This window comes from Vanessa cardui, chromosome 28 (assembly GCF_905220365.1).
Source record: "Vanessa cardui chromosome 28, ilVanCard2.1, whole genome shotgun sequence".
Classification (NCBI taxonomy): Eukaryota; Metazoa; Arthropoda; class Insecta; order Lepidoptera; family Nymphalidae; genus Vanessa; species Vanessa cardui.
The window spans coordinates 5,830,171-5,852,308 of record NC_061150.1 but is presented as its reverse complement, the minus strand read 5'-3'; the positions used below and the strand labels follow the sequence as shown (position 1 = coordinate 5,852,308).

Below are 22,138 nucleotides of genomic sequence, written 5' to 3'. Positions count from 1 at the left end.
CAGCGCGATATGTCATTCTCGATCGGCAAAGCAGAATATCGGTCTTACTGAGCACACGAAAATAGCTCTTAAGGTGACGAACCTTTTCTTACCCCGACTGTACATTAAATTTCAAATGCATTTAATAAATAAAATAAAAAAAGTTGACAGTTAAAAAAATGTCGAATAAAATTTTCACAGATAATATCGAAATAAATACTAAATAATTTAATAATTATTTCTCGCACTTGTTCACGACAGGAGTATTTATAAAATACTATTTATAATTTTAGATAATAACCAATGGGGTGACTATATTTCTTCTGTACACGGGCTTCTGTAATGGGCTTTACCCAATGAAAAAAAATAATATGTAAGAGATAAGGAACAAGAAATATGGAATAGCGGAATCCAGCGATGGCAGGGCCGTTAATCAATTCATAATTCTAAAATAAGGAATAATAATAAAATTTTCGTCGCGGTGGGAATTTGTTTCAGATACCGTTTAGAGAAATGATAGTTTAATTCCCGGCGACAGAGGCTATTTTAACTGGTCCTAAGGAGGGTAAAAGGTCGGTAAAGCTTTATGGACGCTTCATTTCTTTTGGCTTCGATCTTATAAGATTTTGCGATCGAAACCGGAATATTGATAAACAAACCTTGATTTACATTTAGTCTGCAATATTGTGTACTTTAAACAGTTCTTGATTTATGTATTTTTATTTGAAACAACACGATTCCGATTAGCTTCGTATACACACTTTAATTTTAATTCCATCTTTTCCAAAATCCATATCTTCGCGAATTCCTAATGAAAATCATAGATTAAAGATCTCGTTTCTCGACCAATGATATCGGGTCAATTCAAGGTCAAAGTTATTTATTTATCGTCCTCCTACGATTGAAAAAGGATTCAAGGAACCCTATCAAACATTTTGGGCATATTTCTCCCATAGTTGTGAGTAGTTTGTTTATTTAGTAATAAGAAAGACATTTTTACAAATTTCCGTTATGAAAACATAGTCTAAAAGGTTAAAAAACAATACATCTGAAACTTTAGGTATGTTTTTGACATTTAAACTTGAGTAATAATCTTTTTCTGAATCACCGAATACGGTATCATCTCTTGATCGATCCTCCTCTGATCAGCCAATCGTCCTTGCTAACTATCATTATTATCATAGGATTAATCTTTCTTTAAGGACATTAACAAAAATGCCTGACGCATATACGAACCCACTAAATATATTAAAAATTGGAAGTTTCTTTAAAAACGGATGATTTGGAGACTTAAAAGGATGGGCTTAATGGATTTTGCATCCTGTAAATTTTCCATAAAAATCACGCATCTTGACTTAACGCACCATTGTTTGAGGAAGACAACCCCAAATAAAATAGTAAAATTTATTTTCGACAATGTTTAGATTGGGCACCTTAAATTCTTAAATCCTGCCTCTCGTCACTATCAATAGGGATAGTGTTGTAAAATTCCTGACTATGGCTCATTTGGAACAGAGTTAGGCCTTATTAAGGAATGCACCACGCCTCATTGGTATCACTGCCTTATATCAGAATAATTATGTTTGATCGTCTTGAAATTTCCAGGAAGGGTATATTTGTAATAAAATTAGAAACGGTTTTGAGTTCACAAAGCGTGTTAGTCGTGATAGTTTTTTAGTGGCAGTGTTTAATTTGACCATCAATAAGAAAGTGTAATGCTTCTATGTTGAATAAAGTTATTTGAGTCTGTATCACGTCAAATCTCCGTTCCACTGGACTGTAAGATTTACAGAAATTAAAAATTGGGTTTCAGTACTACTTGCAGTACTACTTGCGTCGTAATATTTCCAGCTGGTACTTATTGATACTAGCTACTGTAGAGGACATTCTGAAGAGTGCGCAGACGTCAATATCGTCGGTTTACTTATGACCATCTTTGAAATTGACTAATACTAGAAATTAATAGGGTTCAGGTTTCAATTGGTAATTATATAAATATCCAATGAATATACCTTGATGAACAAACATATCTGTTAATTCTAGATGTTCCATAATATCTCGCGAAACATATATTTGACTACACCGAACAAGAATTATTTTTTAAATAAAACTAGTTATAACGGATTTGAATCGCGTATATTAATTATTTTTGGCATCCCGACGTTTCGAGCACTTTACAGCGTTCGTGGTCACGGGTAGACTAAGGTGGCATTTGACAATTAGAGGAACAAAAGAAATATTATTTACAACTACCATTTCTCAATTGGTATCTCAAGATACCAATTGAGAAATCGTTGGCGGTTGTAACAATGAATTTAAGTACATCAAAGTAAAGTAAAGTACTTATGCAAGTAATCCAGCATTCTTAGTTATTTCATACTCCCAATGTGTGATGTATCACAATTATTTAATTAAATACACGATATATGATGCGCTTTTCTCTTTCTTTCATATATCTACCTTTCACTTACACAGTGTTTTATAATACAATCAAATAATTAAGAAATATAAAATAAGTATTCATTTTATAATTTATTCAAGGATTAAAATTTGAAAAGAATAAATAATCTTAGTATTAGGACCAGCCCAATTTCGATAAAAAGTTTCCACCGTTTTCTCCCAAAGGATAACATAACGTTGACAAACGAAATATAATCGACCCGCGGTTATCCAGGTCGAAATATATCTGCCGTAACAGGTCAGGCTCGCCTTAACGGAGGCTTGGATGAAACCCGGTATCCTCATTGTCTTGGACCATTAGTAAGGCGCCTTAGAAGATTTCATTAAATCTTGTTTTGTGGAGATAGCCTGACTGCTTTCTGCCTTGTTCGCCATGCTTGAGAGGGAGCTATAACGCACATTGAACGCGGCAAATCTTCATCAATGTTTCAACAACGCGGCATACTTTCCAAAAAGTGCCAAACTCCAATATGGATGGATAGTGTCACGAATACCATCATCCTCAACCAAATGTCTATCGGACCACCGCGGATTAACAGTACATTTCATAATATTGCGACAAGGTATTAGGTATGACCTAAAACACTTGAATAAAGTCCCATTTCGAAGCACAAAGTTTTATGATATGAGTATTTCACTTCTCGCATTTTCGAATTCGGACAACGTAATCCCGTGATTCGAGAGCATGTGACTCTTCAGACTACACTTCTGAACGAACGCCAAACTACATACACCGCACTTGAACCGCCTGTCGTTATTGTGTATCCTCATGTGTTCCCTTAGGGTCTTCTTCCTGGCGTACGCCTTGTGGCAGACCGTGCATTTGAAGACCCTTTCACCATTATGCTTCACCATATGCTCGTCCAACGACTGCTTGATGAAGAAACCTTGACCGCACTCCGTGCATATGTGATTGCGTTCCATTAGGTGAACCTTTTTTATATGAGACGTCAATTTTGATTTGAGAATGAACGATTTATCGCAAATATTGCATTTGTAGGTCGCCGCAGCGATGTTGTGCTCTTTGAACATGTGCCTGTTTCTTTGATAATAACTGTTGAACGATTGATCGCAGTGTGGACAGTTCGTTGTGTATCTCGACGCGTTGTTATGGGTATATTTCTCATGGCACATCTTCCTAACTCGTGTGGTGAAGACTTTGTCGCAGAACTCGCATTTGAATGTACCGATTTCGTGGATCCTTTGGTGGTTTTTTAATCTGTGCTTGTTTATGAAGCCCATATCGCACACGTCGCATATGTAATTTCGATAATGTCCGTTCATGTGTTGGAGCAGCATCTTGAATGTTTCGAAAGTCGAATGGCACAGCGCGCAGTTCAACAATTCGCCGTCAGTCAACTTAAACTCCAGGATATAATCGTTGACGTCCGGAAAGAACTTGATATCGTGCTCCTTCGAGAGATGAATCTTCAAATTTGAAATCACGTCGAAATTTTTCTCGCAAATATTGCACTTGAGATCGGTTATATCCATTTTGAGGGACAAATTACTTTTATCCAGTCTCTTCGTATATTGAAACTCATCCTTCTTGTGTATTTCGTGCGTGTGCTGTTTCAGTTCGTCTAGATTCTGACAAGTTTCTTTGCAATACGCACAAGTGATACCGGATAGTGTTTTATTAAAGAACGGCGTACAATTCGAATATTTGAGTATATTCTCCATGTTTATGCTGTGTTTCTTGTTCTCGCTCACGAAACGTATCGAGGGCGAGTTGTTTAACCTCTCGATTTGAGAGAGCGTTCGGAGCGAGAGCTTGATAGACGGTTTGAGGTTTTTCGATTTACGATCTGGAAATAAAAGATGGACTCTTTAAATTAGTTGGATTATACTTAGAAGTCGACATGCGTTAGTACGCTAACAGTTTCCTCATTACATGTCTGAACATCAAACAGTAACACCTGGTATAGTTGTGATTCGGTTTGAAGGGTAAGTTGGCCAGTGTAACTAGACGCACAAGGGACATAACGTCCTAATTCTTAAGAATGATAGCACATCGCGATGTAGGCATTCATCAAAATGTTTACCAATGTTGTTTCCCAGTGATTATGGGACGATAGCTTCTCGTAAAAGATTGCCATGATCTCATTTTGAAGAGATTGCTTACATAGTAGTCTCTTCAAAATGATATGTAGAAAATTAAAGGGGATTTTTAATTACTATTTACTAAGTTGTTACGATAAAACAACAACAAAACACAACAACAACAGCCTGTAAATTCCCACTGCTGTGCTAAAAGTCTCCTCTCCCTTTGAGGAGAAGGTTTGGAACATATTCCACCACGCTGTTTTAATGCGGGTTGGTGGAATACACATGTGGCAGAATTTATATAAAATTTTTCACATGCAGGTTTCCTCACGATGTTTTCCTTCACCGCTGAGCACGAGATGAATTATAATCATATAATCATCGGTTAAGATGCACGTGTTCTAACCACTGGGCCATCTTGACTCTTACGATTAAACGAATAACTAATTTTAAAACAAAATAAATGTAACACGTGCAAACAGACGTTGTCGTTTTACAATTAAATTAAATACAACTATCAAATAAAACCTTTCATAAGTTTCGAATATGTTAGATAAACGCGAAATTTCACGTGCTACCCTCTAATAATTATTAATAGCCCTTACTGTCCAGCTAAATCATTTATCTCTCTCTGTCATCATGCATTTGACGTACAAAAGAAGAAGACAGAACTATTTAATCAATCACGTCCTAAACAACATCTATAGTCAAAGAATATAGTAACATAACTCACCCTTGGTGGGTTTCTCTATAATAATCTGCCGTTTTTTACCATTCTTCTTCTTCTCGACTTTCCTCTTGGCCGTGACGTCATCGAGGCGGAGTATTTCCGCTATTTTATCGTCCTCTTTCATATCTTCGAAGTCATCTTTAAATTCTGTAACCATAGACTGCTTTTCATCGTCAAATCGATGTCTTAAAACAATCTATACTACTGTTATAAAGAGGAATATCTTTTATTTTTGTGTTGTGTATGTTTCTAATGAACAAACTCAAAAACAACAGTGCCAAAATTAAAAATTCTTGCACCATTGGAAAGCTACTTTTAATCTGCAAAATATAGCTTATATTTATTGCTAGAAAAGCTTAGGTATCCTTCCTGAAACTTAGGTAATGTACACCTAAGGTGTAAAAAAGTGCGCTAATAAGTATTTGTGGCATTTGGTGCGGAAACTATTGATAATGGAACAAAAGTATGTTCCACAATATTAAAGAATAATAAAATATCTACAAAAGACTTCGCACTACCAACTATTACTGTTGTAATTATTACATTTTAAAAGCTAAAAGAAACCAACAAACCTACCAAAATTATAGACCATGTTATTCATACTGTTACAATCCTTTAAAATCCTTATCCACATAGATTACTAATTGAATTATTCAAATAATTAAAGAAATACTAATTATGGCCATTTAAGTTAACTGTTACCGAGTTGTTTATTATAAAAAAAATTATACACATAGAATTATCAGAAAGCAGTTTTAGAGACAAATTTTGAATTTTTTTTTTTAAATGGAATTAGGGCTACCTCATTGTCGAATAAAATATATCTTTATATTTAAAATATTACGGAAAATGGTAGCACAATAGCTGACATAAATAATATTATATGATTATATATTTACCCAAGAAGAATATCTCATTGTCTTCAGGATCCGAGTACTCTTCCTTGATTTTGGGTAAATCTTCATCTGAAATTAACGATAACATTATAAACAACACTTGTCTGAAAACAAAATCAAATTTTTCATCCTAACTTACATCATTAAGGAAGCGCCTTTAATTATCTCTTGATCTTTTCCACACATTGTCAGGGGCTTAGAAAAGATCATAGGGTACTTAATACTATAACACCACATCCTCATAAGCTACCAAGAGATAATACTGAGTGTTTAGGAAGTCACTATCAATAAAAAAACAAGATCACTTGTCATAATGTGATCACATCATTGACACATTAAAAAAAAAAAATTTTTTTTTTAATTCTTACCTTTAACATCTTTAGCTGTTGTGAGTTTGATTTGAAATTCTTTCTGACAACGCAGCACTTGCTGTTTGAAGTCACAAGCATCTCTAAGACGCGCTATGCAGACTTCACAAATGCCATTTTCTGAATCACATGGTTCTATTGATAGCTAAAATAAAAATAAAACAATATTTTTTTTTAATTATTTCGTTCTATGTTCTATTGAAAGGATTTCAAATTTTTTTTTTTATTTTTTTTATTTTGTTTATGAAACGAAGACATAAAAGAAATGTTATTTTAAATAACATAACATAATTTTATTATAGAAATATGATAAATATAATTTAAAAAACTACACTCGTTTGTGAGACTATAAATAATCCCAATAGAAATAGAAAAACAGGTTCGAATGGTATATTTACATGGACTTCGAAGCATTCTTTTAGCATATCTGCATAAACTTCAGTTTTCCCGAGGCATGTGTATGTTGACTTTAAGTCCTTATCCGGCGGTCGTGCTAAGCAGCAACGGCAAGTCGTGTCTAAATTCATAACTTATATCTACAAATTATATATATATTTTAAAGAATTCTCAGAAAACAGCTAGAATATAATGCTATTTACGAGTTGACATTCTAAATTTGACAGAAAAGTGCATTAGAATAGATGTTGACAGCTGATGTTTTTTTCTGTCAAAACAAAGTTGCCAGTTACATAAAACTGCATACAATCCAAATCACTTAGATGGTCTAAGATGTTGGGATTAGGATAAAATAGAATATTTTCTTAATATATAAATATTGCTTTTAAAGCTCAGTTTTGTGTGAATAGAAACATCCCTTTTTTATCAATATGCATTGTATATGCATATCCTATTCCACCCTGACGGTTATTCAGGACTCCCGGAACAGGAGGTATCTAGGTAGGTAGGTATCTAATACCTATCCACTAGAACCTTCATGTGGTAAGAATTCGGAATTCAGATTTAAACCAGCGGTAGTTAGAGTGTTAAATGGTTACAATTTATATTTCTGAAATTATCGTATTAGCTAAAGTGCGACCATAATATGAATCTGTAAGCCTAACTGACAACCAGTACCTGTACATGGAATTCTAAGTATTCATTCATATTTACCCATAAAATATTTGTTATTTAAATATTAAACTTTTTTATGAGTCCTGAACTTGTCCTTAAGGATGTATAATTTTATACCCTAGCAACTCTGTTTACCGCTTGTTCTTTAGAAAATGGCGGAGCTTCGGTTTCGTAGCGTTGATTGCTACTATCTTGTTTTATTCAAATTAATAAACAATTAAATTAGTGTTAATGTTAAGTTAGTTTAATTAGTTAAGATGGAGTCTATTTCAAACGAAGGAATGTGTCGGTGTTGTGCATCGGAAGGTACTTTTAAAGACTTTCTTGCGACGTACCATTGGATGGGTGAAGAAGAAATTTACGCCGATATGCTTAGAGACTGTTTTGCTATTACAGTAAGTGTTATTCCTATACGCATATTAATTCTAATTAGACTATTTATCTAAGTACAGTGTGTACCACAATCTATAATAGACATACTATTATTGATTGTAGTATACATAACAACAAACTTATGTGTCATTTTGTATTGACTTAATTTCATATAACATTTAAGTTAATAAATAAATGATATCTCTTAACTAAAAATACGAAACACAGCTAAACTAGTATAGCAATGAATGGTTTTAATGATCTTTGTAAACAGTTGGTTATAATTATCGTAATATAAAGAAAGGTTATGATTATAAAATCAAGCTGTGAATACTCAATTAATTTGTAAACATTGTGATTGTTATTGTAATTTTCTTTTTGTATATCTTCATCGATGTTTAAATAGGCAAAGACCTAATACTCCAGTGCCTTTATGTGTTCTGTGTGTAATTGTTTTTTATAATCTTTATTTTTTTCTATGTCAATCTACAAATATTGTGCTATAATTAAATTATTATAGATTTTTTTCTTATTGATAATATTTTAATTTAAATTTAAAATACATTTATATTCCTATTGATTAATCTAATTCAAGAAAAAGTAAACATAAACAAATATCAAGATATATCCATCTAATTGCTAATAAGACTTTAAACAATACTTCATTAATGTATCCTTATTTATATCAGTAAAATATTCTATTTTCGAATTCAAAACTGCACATAACACCTATGTCAAAGAGATCAAAGCTGTCAACTAAATATATTGTATCAATTTGATGTTAGATGTTGTTTATATGATGTTCCTCTGAATAGGCTTTTTGTAATCAGCTGTTCGGAAAGTCAGAAGGATCAATAAGTGTCTTGGATGTTTCTCAAGTTACAATCTTAGTTTCGACAGTTTTAGTCTAGTCTCGTAAGATATTTCAAGTACTACTTGAATAAAGAAGGTAGTAGTTTTGAAAAGTATCTAAATTATTTAGATAATTTTTGAAATAATTTATTCTTCTGTTTTTTTTTCATAATGTATTTATAGAATATGTTACAAACCCTCTCCTTAATGGGAGAGGAGGCCTTAGCCCAGCAGTGGGAAATTTACAGGCTGTTGACTTTATTTGTAGAAGATATTTTACTTCAACAAAATTGAAATCAAAATTTTTTATTGAAGAAAGCTCATATAAATGAATTGTCTTTATGGGAGTTTAGGGTAAAATAGTAGAGAGAGCTCGGTCCAAATTAAATTTATTCACAGAATGAATACATTTTTTAGAGGATGTTAAAAAAAGTTATTTAAATTTACAATACTCGAGTTAATATTAGTCGCCAGTAGCAGGGCAACTCTTTTAAGTAAAAGACAGAAAATACTTTTTACTGGAGATTAAGTTTGACTTAAAAAATCATTTGATAGTCCAACAGTGATGTTACAGTGTTAAATATGCTGTAAAGCTACTGGTTTGTGGTGTAGATTTTATTGAGAAGAACCGGCAAGGAATTCAGTAGTTACTCTTTTAATCAGTTAACAGTGTATGTCAATAAATTATATAAATCAACAAATATTATGTCTATACTCTTATATTATTACTTTAAACTTGTATTGTGATGTATATAATCATTATGTACTGTGATATGTACACAAGAAGTAGGGATAAGGTTATAAAGCCAATTTTCCGACTCTGCAAAGTCAATAAATCCTTCTTGAGGCTATTCCACAGACATTTTTAGCTTTGTCGATTCATAGATTCGAATCATTTGATTAAAAATTAATTAGTAAAGAAGGCATATTATTCGATACAAGATTATACAGACGATAAAAAAGCGTGCAGTTAATACTAGTTGACTTCCAGGCAGGATATATTACATACATGAATAATCATATTTAACTCGCATGACTTTGTATTTATAAAATGTTGAAAAAGAGTAACTACTGAGTTTTTCTTTTTGATAAATAAGGCTTGAGTGTTATCTATCTATCTATACATATAATAAAATTGGAGAGTCTGTTTGTAATATTAATATAGCGCTTTTTTACTCAATCCATATGTATCTATACACGGTACATATACTGTAACATTTTTTACAATTTTTGTCTCTCTGTTCCGGCTAATCTTTGTAACGGCTGGACCGATTTTGATGGGACTTTCACTGGCTGATAACTTATATAATAAGGAGTAACTTAGACTACAATAATAAATATTTTTTTGAAATAAAACCACGAACGCTGTAAAGTGCTCGAAACGTCGGGATGTCAAAAATAATTAATATACGCGATTCGAATCCGTTATAGCTAGTTTTATTTCAATGTGTAATCGCGAAAATTTAAGACAACATTAAATAATTTTTTGTTAAATTCAAACTTGTACAAGGTATCGGGCACGGCTTGTATTAAATAATAAGTAAGTTGAAATCAGAAACAAATTGTGAGTCTTAATATTAATGTTGTCCACAGTTATACACATCAGACGATGTCAACAATGGGGGTATATGCGAGGTGTGCATCACTCAGCTCCGGAATGCCTGCAACTTCAAGAGGCAGGTACAGCAGACTGAGGAGCAGTTCAAGAAGAGAGTCGAGAACAGTGTACTTAAATGTGAGTTATTATCAACACTAATATTATAAAGAGGAAAACTTTGTTTGTTTGGTTGTAATGAATAGGCTCAAAAACTACTGGACCGATTTTAAAAATTCTTTCACCATTCGAAAGCTAAATTAATCCCGCATAACATCGGCTATATTTTATTTTGAAAAATTTCCTTAAGATATTTTGGGTTTTTCGGACAAAAAAGGAAAAAATCTACCCAAAAAGATTGATTTTTTGCGTATGATGACTAAACTATAAAAGATAGTACTATAAAATGTTCTAACTCCGGTCCTTAGAGGGCATAATGGCCTCCGACCCTAAGAACCTCATCAGATTAGTGGCTGTTGTTGGTCTGGCTAAGGCGTTGTGATCACGAATTTGAGGTTTATCACAATAGATCCAAGCGCCGGTTGCAGTAATTCTTCAAATGTGACCGTGCCTCAGCAGTAGGGATATTAGAAGACTGATTATGAACCGTTACCTACGCGGGCAAAGCCGCGGGCGACCGCTAGTATTAGTATATAGTCACTACTAGTGATGTAGCTAGGTGAGGAAGGGCCGCGTTGCATAGAAAAAGAACTGGCCCCCTCCTTCCCATTCCTCTTTAAATAATAATTACCCTTTATGCATACCAAATAAGAAATCTTGTGCGCAGCAGTTTTAAGGTTTAGTTTAGAGGGCCCCCTGATGTCCGGGGGCCTTGGTGCACTGCACTCTACGATGGCTACACCACTGGTCACTACATTATATTTATCTTTACAATTTGTAAAACAATGTCGCTTACCATTGTCTGTTCCTATGTATGCTTATATCTGTAAGACTGCAACGGATTTTGATGCGGTTTTTTTAATAGATAAGAGTGTGCGAGAGGAAGGTCTTTGTATGTACATGAACGATATAGTAAAGAGTTGAGATGGCCCTGTGGTTAGAAAGCGTACATTTCAAGCGATGAGTGCCGATTCAAACCCAGGCAAGCACGCTGAATATTCACTTGCTTAATTTGTGTTTATAATTAATCTCGTGCTCCGCGGTAATGGAAAACATCGTGAGGAAACCTGCATGTGTCTAATTTCAACGAAATTCTGCCACATTTGTATTCCAGCAACCTGAATTGGAACAGCGTGGTGCAATATGTTCCAAACTCTCTCCTTAATGGAAGAAGCCTGCCAGTCGAAGCCCAGCAGTGGGAAATTTAAAGGCTGTGTACTTGTTTCGTTAACGAAGTTGTTTATTTTCAGCTAATGTTATAAAGCTGGAGATGGCGGGCGTCAACGACGGCGAACATTCCGATGCAAATTTGTCTGACGAGTTTTCTGTCACGGGTAAGTCTTGTTAAATTATTTAAATAAAACTAGTTTAAACGGATTTGAATCGCGTATATTAATTATTTTGGACATCCCGACGTTTCGAGCACTCTACAGCGTTCGTGGTCACGGGTAGACTAAGGTGGCATTTGTCTATTTGAAGAACAAAAGAAATATTATTTACAACTACCGCCAATTAAATTATGTTAATACACTAGTACGCTCCCCGCGGCTCCGCTTCGGGCTTGGTTGTCGTGTATTTCGCAAGATAAGTAGATTGTGTCCTTTCTTGGAGCTTAAATCAATCAAAAGTCAAAATAAACTTTATTCAAGTAGGCTTTTACAAGCACTTTTGAATCGTCACTTAACAATTAAGTGATTTTGACCTAGAAATGAAGCAATATCATTGGTCGAATTCTAGAATAAATAAATAAATAAATATTTGACAACATCACATACATTACTCTGATCCCAATGTAAGTAGCTGACGCACTTGTGTTATGGAAATCAGAAGTAACGATACCACAAACACCCAGACCCAAGACAGCGTAGAAAATTGATGAACATTTTCTACATCGACTCGGCCGGGATTCGAACCCGGGACCTCGGTGTGACTTACCCATGAAAACTGGTGACGGTGTGTTCGTATAGGAACACGGAGGTCATTATATACGTGTCAAAAAAATCAAAATAAACTTTATTCAAGTTGGCTTTTACGAACACTTTTGAATCGTCATTTAACAATCAAGTGAAGCTACCACCGGTTCGGAAAGTAGATTCTACCGAGAAGAGCCGGCAAGAAACTCAGTAGTTACTCTTTTTCAACATTTAAAAAAATACAGTCATGTTAGTTAATACAATTATTTAAATTAATATATCCTGCGTGGAAGTCGACAGGTATTAACTCCACGCTTTTTCATCATCTACAAAATCTTGTATCGAGTGATACAACTTTGTTTTTTTGAATTTACGAAGAGGCAAAGTTAAAAATGTCTGTTTAAATAAATCTTATAATATGACATTTCACTCCAATTTCAGCGGTGAGATACGAGTCTCATTATAGAATAGTCCTGCCGGTTACTTGCTGATAGTTAATTGCTGTGTATACGAGTCTCATCACAGAATAGCCCTGTTGTTCTTGGAGGTAATTTTAATTTTCTTTTTTTTTTCAGAATTCGAAGTACCGATAAAAGAGGAGAAGATTGAAGAGAAACCCAAGAAACGTCAGGCCGCCAAACCTTCGACGTCCAGAGCGAAGAAGACGAAGACTGAAGACGGCGAGCCCTCCGCCAAACGTAAGTGACGCGCTCGTATCGTAGATAGAGACGATGGTTTTGTGTTCACGTGAAATGCTATTTATTTATTTATTAAGATCATCCAGGAGTAAATAAATTACGTTGGGTGCAACCGGATGATTCAAAGAAAATGCAAATTAAATTTAAAATTAATATATTGACTGTAACTAAATTTAATTAATGCCAATTGGTCGATGTTTTGTACCAAGAGAGTGGCGCTTTTAGGCTTCGAAGGAAATTTTCGATTGACGTCAATGATTGACGTCAATGCTGCTTGTAGTTTCTGCGCTTGTAAAACGTGGAGTCTATGTAGTTCGTAGGTGCCGTGTGCATTAGGCAAGCATGCTGATGCAGCGATCTACTGGCCATGTGTAACAAATACATCATATTTATTAAGATCCTCCAGGATTAAATACATCAACACAATATCAGTAACAATAACAACATATAGCTTAAAACTGAATGCGTTACCTATAAAGGATAATACCTCACGCAATATGGATATGAAAGATTACACGATAAAAATATGTACATTTACAAGTTTAAACATATTATGCTAATTGAAAAGTTACAAAAATATATATATATATATATACTTAATAAAAAAATTTGCAAAAAAACGAGTTTTGAAAAAGAATTGATAACGAAACAATATCAATCAAATGGCTAATAATTCTAACATTTTCTTACGAAATGATGATAAAGAGTCACCAAATGGATCTAATGAGGCACTGTGCTCGTTTAAGATAGAAAGGGATGTTCAAGATAGAAAGGGATGGTTATATGTATCCAAACTCCGTTTTGATTTAGATGTAAATACTTTTGTTTTACCACTATCTGTGCTCGTGACCTTGTACGCGTTTGAATTTAACGAAAATAAATTTATCATTGTGGACTTAGTTACTCCTTATTATATCAGTTATCAGACAGTGAAAGTCCCATCAAAATCGACCCAGCCGTTCCAGATTTGTTGAAACAGACAATGAAACTACGTAACGGATTTTGATGCGGTTTATTTTAATGCATAGATGGATTCGAGAGGTTTTTGTATATAATACATGGAATATATAGTAAAGAAACGCTGATAATTTTGGAAGTTTGTAATGTGATGTCGTATATAAACATATTCTGTAGTATATTTAGTATCAGTATTGCACCCGTGCGAAGCCGGGGCGCTAGTATCGTATAGAACGGTGGAAGGATTTCGCTGACGCGTTGTTGTGGAATAAGCGGCTTATACGTCTCCGTGACGGAAGATAGGGGTGGGGGGTGGGGGTTGCAGCCCCTTTCGAGTTGAGGCAATATTTGTAAAGCCTTAAACACATTTAATGCTTGCAATATGAATTGCATATAAAATTTCGTAGTAATATTTTTACGACTGGCCCAAAAATTGCTCGTAATATAGTCTTGATTCTTAATTGAATTTAATTTATGTTTAATTTACTTTTCTACTATATGTACTACAGACTAAAATACAGGAAAGTGACGTCACCGACCCCAATGCAGCGCCATATTGTCCAAGTAGCGTTTTCGCGCGTTATTTAAATATGAAATTTTTAATATGATATTTTTCGGCAAATATGTAATAGAAATAAAAAAATCTACTTCTAATGGGTTCCTTAACCTCTACTAAATAAAATAAAATGGATTTTAAAAACCACTCAAATACCCTATTGTCAAATTTTGGGTTATCTTATTGGGCTAATGCAAAATCTTGGATTTTTTAACTTATAAAATATTCCGGGCTCTTAGATGGTAGTTCGCGTCATAGATCAACAAGGAAGCGACAAAAACGTACCTAATAATCTTAATAGGAAAGATAAGATCGACAAAATTCCTATTCTTCACGGTTCTTCTCGATAAATGTATTTCGAAACGGCAGTAGCTTCAAAATTGCATTTTAATTTTGAAGAAAAAGAGTAACTACTGATTTTCTTGGCGGTTCTTATCGGTAGAATCTACTTTCCGAACTGGTGGTAGCTTCACTTAATTGTAAAATGACGATTCAAAAGTGCCTACTTGAATAAATTATGATTAAATAATTGTCCTAATTAAGAAATCGACAAATATTTTATATGTATGTTAGTGCTTTGGTATTGAAATTTCTCTTGAACACAAAATCAATGTTTCTCTATTTTTAGTGATTATGAAAAAGCAACATTGGATATTACACAAGACGTTTATATGTGTATTTGTCTACACTAAACACTTTATTATATATGTATATCATAAATATTACGCATACATTTTTTTTTATATGTAACTTTACTAAGCTTCAATGGCAAAGAGCCGAAATGGCCCAGTGGTTAGAACGCGTGCATCTTAATCGATGATTGCTGCATACCCTGGAAAGCACCGCTGAATATTCATGTGCTTAATTTGTGTTTATAATTCGTTTCGCCTGTGAAGGAACACATCGTAAGGAAACCTGCATTTGTCTAATTTTATAGCAGTTCTGCCACATGTGTATTTCAACAAGCCGCGTTGGAACAGCGTGGTGGAATATGTTCCATAACCTAATCCTCAATGGCGTAGCCCAGCAGTGGGAAATTTACAGGCTGTTGTTGTTGTTCAATGACGGGAATTGAGACGTACAAATGTTGATTACTACGTCTAAATCCGCGCGAAATTTATAAAACAAAATTTCAAGCTACTCCGACCCTCTTACATTACCACCTTGGGGGTGAGATTTATAAAATCTGTTCTCAGCAGATGTCTTTTTATACTATTGTTTGGTGGACGAGCATATGGGCCACCTGATGGTAAATGTCCACCGTCACCCATAGACAATGACGCTGTAAGAAATATTAACCATTCGTTACATCGCCAATGTGCCACCAACCTTGGGAACTAAGATGTCATGTCCCTTGTGCCTGTAGTTACACTGACTCAGCCTTCAAACCGGAACACAACAATACCGAGTAATGTTATTTGGAGGTAGAATATCTGATGAGTGAGAGGTATCTACCCAGACGGGCTTGCACAAAGCCTATAAGGGACCTACTTGCCAAGCGTCAAGTTTGTAGGCGATATACTTTCTGAGATCTCATGATTAATCAGCGCGTAGTATTTCCCTTTTATATATGTACTAGCGACCCGCCCCGGCTTTGCACGGGTGTACTGCTAATACTAAATATACTACAGAGTTTGTTTATTTACGACATCATATTAGAAATGTCTAAAATGTTCAGTGTTTCTTTACTATATTGTCCATGTATTATACAAAGCCATTCCTTTCAAATTTATCTATGAAAAAAACCGCATCAAAATCTATTGTGTAATTTCAAAGATATAAGCATACATAGCGTCAGGCAGCGGTAAGGAACTTTCTTTGATGACGTATTAAAAGTAATACGATTTAATTAAACAAATTCATCTAGGTATTTTTCTACATTTAATTTTGAATGTTTTCGATTCCCGCAAGTAGGATTAAACACATGTCGGACGAATATAAACATCCCTTAAGCCCCTTGATGTAGTCCCTCATACGGTGACGCTTCGTTACATTCACCCCACCCCTGGCTGCAACACCCCCCCACATTAATCCGTTCCTCTACCTTCTGTTATGTCTCCTGAGTGTTTTTTTTAATAATAATATCTCAATTATATTGTACATTCAGAGTACGAAAAACTTCGTCAGTTTTTAAATTCCTTTATCAAGTCTTAAACTCTTGGTACCTTTTGAATCTAAACGTCAAATCGTTGCGACGCAATATGTCATTCTCGATCGGTAAAGCAGATTATCGGTCATAGTGGGCACACGAAAATAGATCTTAAGGTGACTTTTCTTACCCCGACTGTACTTAAATTGTAAACGAGGCAAAAGCCAAATAAGCATTTGACCTTGAAATGACGCGATACCATTGGTCGACAGCTTGTATAGTCTATGATATTCTTTATGATAATAAAAAAGTGCGTTTTGATTCGATGGAAGTAGTAGAATTGAAGTGGAAATAAGTTGTTAAGTGTAACAGTGTTGTAGTAGAAATCAATAGCTGAGTTATAAGACGATAAATAACCGTGGAGTTAATACCTGTTGACTTCCAAGCAGGATGTATTAATTTTAATAATCGTATTTAACTAACATGACTCTGTATTTTTTAAATGTTAAAAAAGAGTAACTACTGAGTTTTTTGCCGGTTCTTCTCGGTTGATTCTACTTTCCGAACCGGTGGTAGCTTCACTTAATTGTTAAATGACGATTCAAAAGTGCTTGTAAAAGCCTACTTGAATAAAGTTTATTTTGATTTGATTTGATTAGTAAATCGTATGAGAAACGTAATATATATAAGGTTTGTTTATATTTATTCCTACTTCCATTGGAATAGACGGTAGGGCTCTGAGTGAGCCCGTCTGGATAAGTACCACGAACTCATCAGATATTCTACCACTAATCAACAGTGATCAGCGTTGTTGTGATCCGGTTCAAAAGGGCGTGTGAGTTAATGTCGATTACGTATACATGTAAACGAATATATACACGTGCGCACACACACACACACACTCGTAACACACATATACACAATCTTTAAGCAATTGTTATTTGATAACTATACTTTTATTATATGTGTAACGAATACAATGTCAGCTTTTTCATATTCGAAATTTTTATTTTTCTTAATTATTTTTAAGGAAAGACAGCCTTACAAACTTTAAGACAGGACAGATATATTCTTAATATTATATGTAATTATTATATCAAGCATAGTTTCAGAAGTAAAACTATAATTAGTTTTTGTGTTGCAGTGTTTTTGATGCAGTTCGATTATATAGTTATTTTGACCAATTAAAGAGTTTACTTAATTACAGATTAGTTAAACTTGTCGTAATTTAATTACTTCATACAAATATAAATTTAAAATAGCTAATCGCGAAAATAAATCTATTTAGACTGGCATGTCTGTAACTTTGTAAGGCTGTGGTTTTTGTTAAATTTGCTTGTTCGATGTTTACTTGAACTTTATAATTAAGTACATGAATTTCACGAAACCCAACAATATAATATTATTCGTAAATTATTTGTCATAATCCAATTACTATAAATATATTTATGCGTAACAAAATAACGTTAAAATCGTTGCGACTTTCAACGAATGAAAATAACGTAAATTATTATCGCGTTATAACGGAATGTAATAACGTAAGCTGTTCTATTGAAGGGGGCTGAAGATGTAAACGTTATATTAAAGAAGAAGTGACAGGAGAAATTAAAATCTCATATATTTAATAGGTCAGGATTTATGATAGGCAAGAAGGTAAGTACTGTTTTGTAATCTACCGTCAATAACAGGTTTATGTAACATCTATTTTTTTGAAGTGAAATCTCCTTGGTATTATTTTTATTGAAGTGAGAACTCCTTGCTATTAATTTGATGAAACTTAAATGCGTAACGTTACAGACGAAATGACGAACACACTTTTTTGTTTCAAAGATAATTAATTATAATAATTATTCGTCCTCTATATTGATTTTATAAGAATGGTTTGTCATGAAATATTTAAAGAGTTATAAGATGAAATAAACCTGTCACCTCTATCGATTGTTAAATCTACGATGTTAGAAAGAGACAAAGCACTGTCTGTGATTTTAACTTAACTCAGCATATCGACATCATTATCTTTCTGTTTAGGAGCTTGATTCTATTTAACAATTTTTTTGTTATAATCGACTCTTTAAAATGCTCCTCGCGTATTATCGTTCTTATTAAGAACATAATTTTTTGATTGTGTAAAGCTAGTTTTTCAAAATTGTACGCCTTTTTTATTTAGGTTGGATTCACGGATGTCGTGTTTATTTATTTTCTCTGTGTGGTGTACAATGAAGTACAAAGGAAAGTCAGTTTTAATAGCGATATAATTGTAATTAGGTACTCGCTTCAGTACACACCTGAATCTTAATGCTAGAAAAAGTTGCTAAATGTATCGTATTATTCTATGAGATTCTATTTACGATGTTACTACAATGTTCATTTTATAATTTCGTCTACTAACTATGGCTGATAGAAATTGATATATTAAGGAAAATTGTTTCTATGTATAGAAGTTACATATTCTGTTTTAATAAAGGATATAATACTTAGTCTTCCACATTGATATGTTTAAATATTAATATTGATCTAAAATTGAACCCTGTGGAACTCCCTGACTGTTTTCATCGCTATGGTGTTTAATGTTTCTGTTATCATAATTTCTTAAGCTTCAAATAAACGTTCTAATAGGACTATAAAATTAGCTAAATAATTTTCAACGAATTTATTATAGGTTTATGTGTGAAACGTTCTACGTGAGATAGAACGTTTCTGTCTGTCGTATAATACATTATTTACTGGATGAATCGGCGGCTTTACAAGCGCGAAATTTATTAAACTTTACTTTCTATATCACATAAATATTTGACTCCCTCGAGGGTTCCATTTAAACAAATGTAACTCATCGCACCTTCCCCAAGACTTAAAACTATCTGTATATGAAGTTCAAGCGTGAAAAGGTAACATACAGTTACTTTCTTATTTATAATATTACAGCGAACACTAAACATTGCTTTAAAACACACTGACAATAACACGAAAAATAAAAAAAAAATGGGAAAACTGAGCTCGCAAGTCCACGAAGACGATATAACAGAACGTTAACGATAAGAAGAGATGAGATTGGATGAAGATAATTGAGATGTGCTCGTTTCTGTTATAGGAACGGACGGCGACGCGCCCAAGCGCAGGAAAAAGAAAAAGAAATCGGACGTAAGCGCCACGCCCGAGCGCATTGAGCACAGAGTGAACCTCACATCGATACTGCAATTCTCCAACGCGAGCCCTTTCAGGGACAAGACGATGCGCGGCTTCTCCTGCCTCTACTGCGCGAAATACTTCCAGCACATCGACGAACTGCGCGCGCACACGTCCCAGCAGACGGAAAAGGACAAAATCAACACGATGCTAGACTACAAACTGAGCTACAATCCAATCAAACTGGACATCACCAATCTTAGGTGCACGGTTTGTGATAAAAACATGAAAGACTTGGTCGAGCTCAAGGAACATTTAGTCGTCGCGCACAATAAAACAATACATAGGAACATAAAAGACATTATACTACCCTTTAGACTCGAGAACGGACAGAATTTCACGTGCGTAATATGTTCGGTCGTTCACATATCGTTTAAAAATCTCTATCACCATATGAGTAGTCACTATCGTAATTATTGTTGTAAGAAATGCGGCGCCGGTTACATAACGATAGCGGCTCTGAGGAAGCACGGGAAGACGCACTACCAAGGTCATTTCCCGTGCGATTACTGTGATAAATCGTATACGTCGTTGACGAAGAAGCGCAATCACGAGAAGGGCGTCCACACGGGCGGCTGGCTCAGGAACAAGTGCCCTCACTGTCCGGAAATATTCGTTAGCTACTACGATCGCAGCGAGCACCTAGTGAAGGTACACAATGAGGCCCCCGTCGTGTACCCGTGTAACGCCTGCAATAAGACGTACAAAAAGAAGTTTGAATTGAACAGGCATATCAAACATCACCACCTCCAGCAGAGAAGCTTCCTGTGCGACAAGTGCAACGCGAAGTTCTTCTCGAAGCGTGGCCTAGTCGATCACATGACGAGGCACACTGGCGCGGAGATATGCTCGTGCGACGTCTGCGGGAAGTCATTCTCTCGTATGCGGACTCTGAGGGAACACATGAGGATACACGAGGACGATAAGAGGTTTCAGTGCGAGGTCTGCAAGAAGACTTTCATGCAGAAGAGCAGCCTGAAGAGTCACGTGCGTTTGCATCAAGACGATTTGGACATATTCAAGGAGTTTGATGACGTCAAACATCTGATCGATAATAGGGAGATGACGTTGAAACAGATCGCGGCTGAGAACAAGAAGAAGGCGCAGGCTGAAAAGTTGAAGGATCAATATCCTTAGTGTTAGAAAAATTACGAGCTTCTAGGCTGAGGTCAGACTTGTGGAATGTAACGTTCGTGACGGAGCTTGTGATATAAGTTCATATGGGTTTTCATATTGATAACATATTCGCTGATATTTTGGTATGGAAAAAAAGAAGAAATGTTTCCTATCTTATACAACTGTGGTGCTCCAACATATAAGTACTGGTTCCATAGGTTTAACCAGTCTTTTCTAAATGTATACAGATACAAGCAGACTAGGTATCTTGATTTATTTTTACGGCTCGATCCACTCTGACATTGAAATCATCTTGAGATAGTCTGGCATCAACACTACGCGTCACATATGATACATCACATTACACAAGTCTGAACCCGACCTTAAGTATAGGGCAGATAAGCGCAACGCTTACAAAAAGATAATCGGTAATTGTTAAAAATGAATTTTAAATAGTTTTATATGAAATGTGCACATTAAAATAGATTTCTAAGTTTATTATATATCTAGGATTTCGAACTGTGCTATGTCAATTCGGACGCAGATTACTTTAAATAAATACACTGGTCGATTCCAATCCCAGGAGAAATAAAGACGAAACAGCACAAACAACAACACCTTGAAATGAACCAATATCATTGGTCGAATTCTAGAATAAATAAAATAAACAAATATTGGACAACATCACATACATTACTCTGATCCCAATGTAAGTAGCTAAAGCACTTGTGTTGTGGATAATCAGAAGTAACGACGTCACAAATACCCAGACCTGAGGCAACACAGAAAAAATATAAACTTTTTCTGTATCGACTAGGCCGGGAATCGAAACCTCGGAGTGGGGTACCCATGAAAACCAGTGTACGCACTACTCGACCTTGGAAGACGTCGTCGAATGACCTATTCTTTGTGTTATTTGTTATCGGCTGTTTGGAACTCGAATTGAAGGGGATATAAGTAGTTGTTCGAATAGTATATATAAGAAAAGTAAAGTAACAGCCTGTAAATTTCCCACTGTTGGGATAAGGCCTCCTCTTCCATTAAGGAGAGGGTTTGGAACATATTCCACTACGCTGTTCCAATGCGGGTTGGTGGAATGCACATGTGGCAGAATTTCAATGAAATTAATCACGTGCCG

At 34.8% G+C, this 22,138-nt stretch overlaps 2 protein-coding genes across 5 annotated transcripts; one reads left to right on the top strand and one right to left on the bottom strand.

Annotated features, from left to right (window-relative positions):
- Positions 1–2,278: 2,278 nt before the first annotated feature.
- Positions 2,279–7,101, bottom strand: LOC124541456 (gastrula zinc finger protein XlCGF26.1-like). 4 transcript variants are annotated; one of them, XM_047119354.1, is made up of 6 exons: positions 6,878–7,101; positions 6,480–6,624; positions 6,115–6,180; positions 5,367–5,400; positions 5,219–5,334; positions 2,280–4,247 (listed from the first exon to the last, which is right to left on the bottom strand). In XM_047119354.1, exons 1-6 carry the CDS (start codon positions 7,004–7,006, stop codon positions 3,058–3,060), a joined length of 1,680 nt encoding a protein of 559 aa, XP_046975310.1. In that variant the 5' UTR covers positions 7,007–7,101; the 3' UTR covers positions 2,280–3,057. The 4 variants fall into 4 exon arrangements, with proteins under 4 accessions (XP_046975313.1, XP_046975310.1, XP_046975314.1 ...); XM_047119357.1 differs by having other exon boundaries at positions 2,279–4,247; positions 5,219–5,411; positions 6,878–7,020; XM_047119358.1 differs by having other exon boundaries at positions 5,219–5,375; positions 6,878–7,020.
- Positions 7,102–7,681: 580 nt separating this feature from the next.
- Positions 7,682–21,593, top strand: LOC124541499 (zinc finger protein 62-like). The gene is made up of 5 exons (XM_047119415.1): positions 7,682–7,945; positions 10,368–10,513; positions 11,725–11,822; positions 12,977–13,099; positions 19,790–21,593. The coding sequence occupies exons 1-5, from the start codon at positions 7,808–7,810 to the stop codon at positions 21,019–21,021; spliced, it is 1,737 nt and encodes a 578-aa protein (XP_046975371.1). The 5' UTR covers positions 7,682–7,807; the 3' UTR covers positions 21,022–21,593.
- Positions 21,594–22,138: the final 545 nt, after the last annotated feature.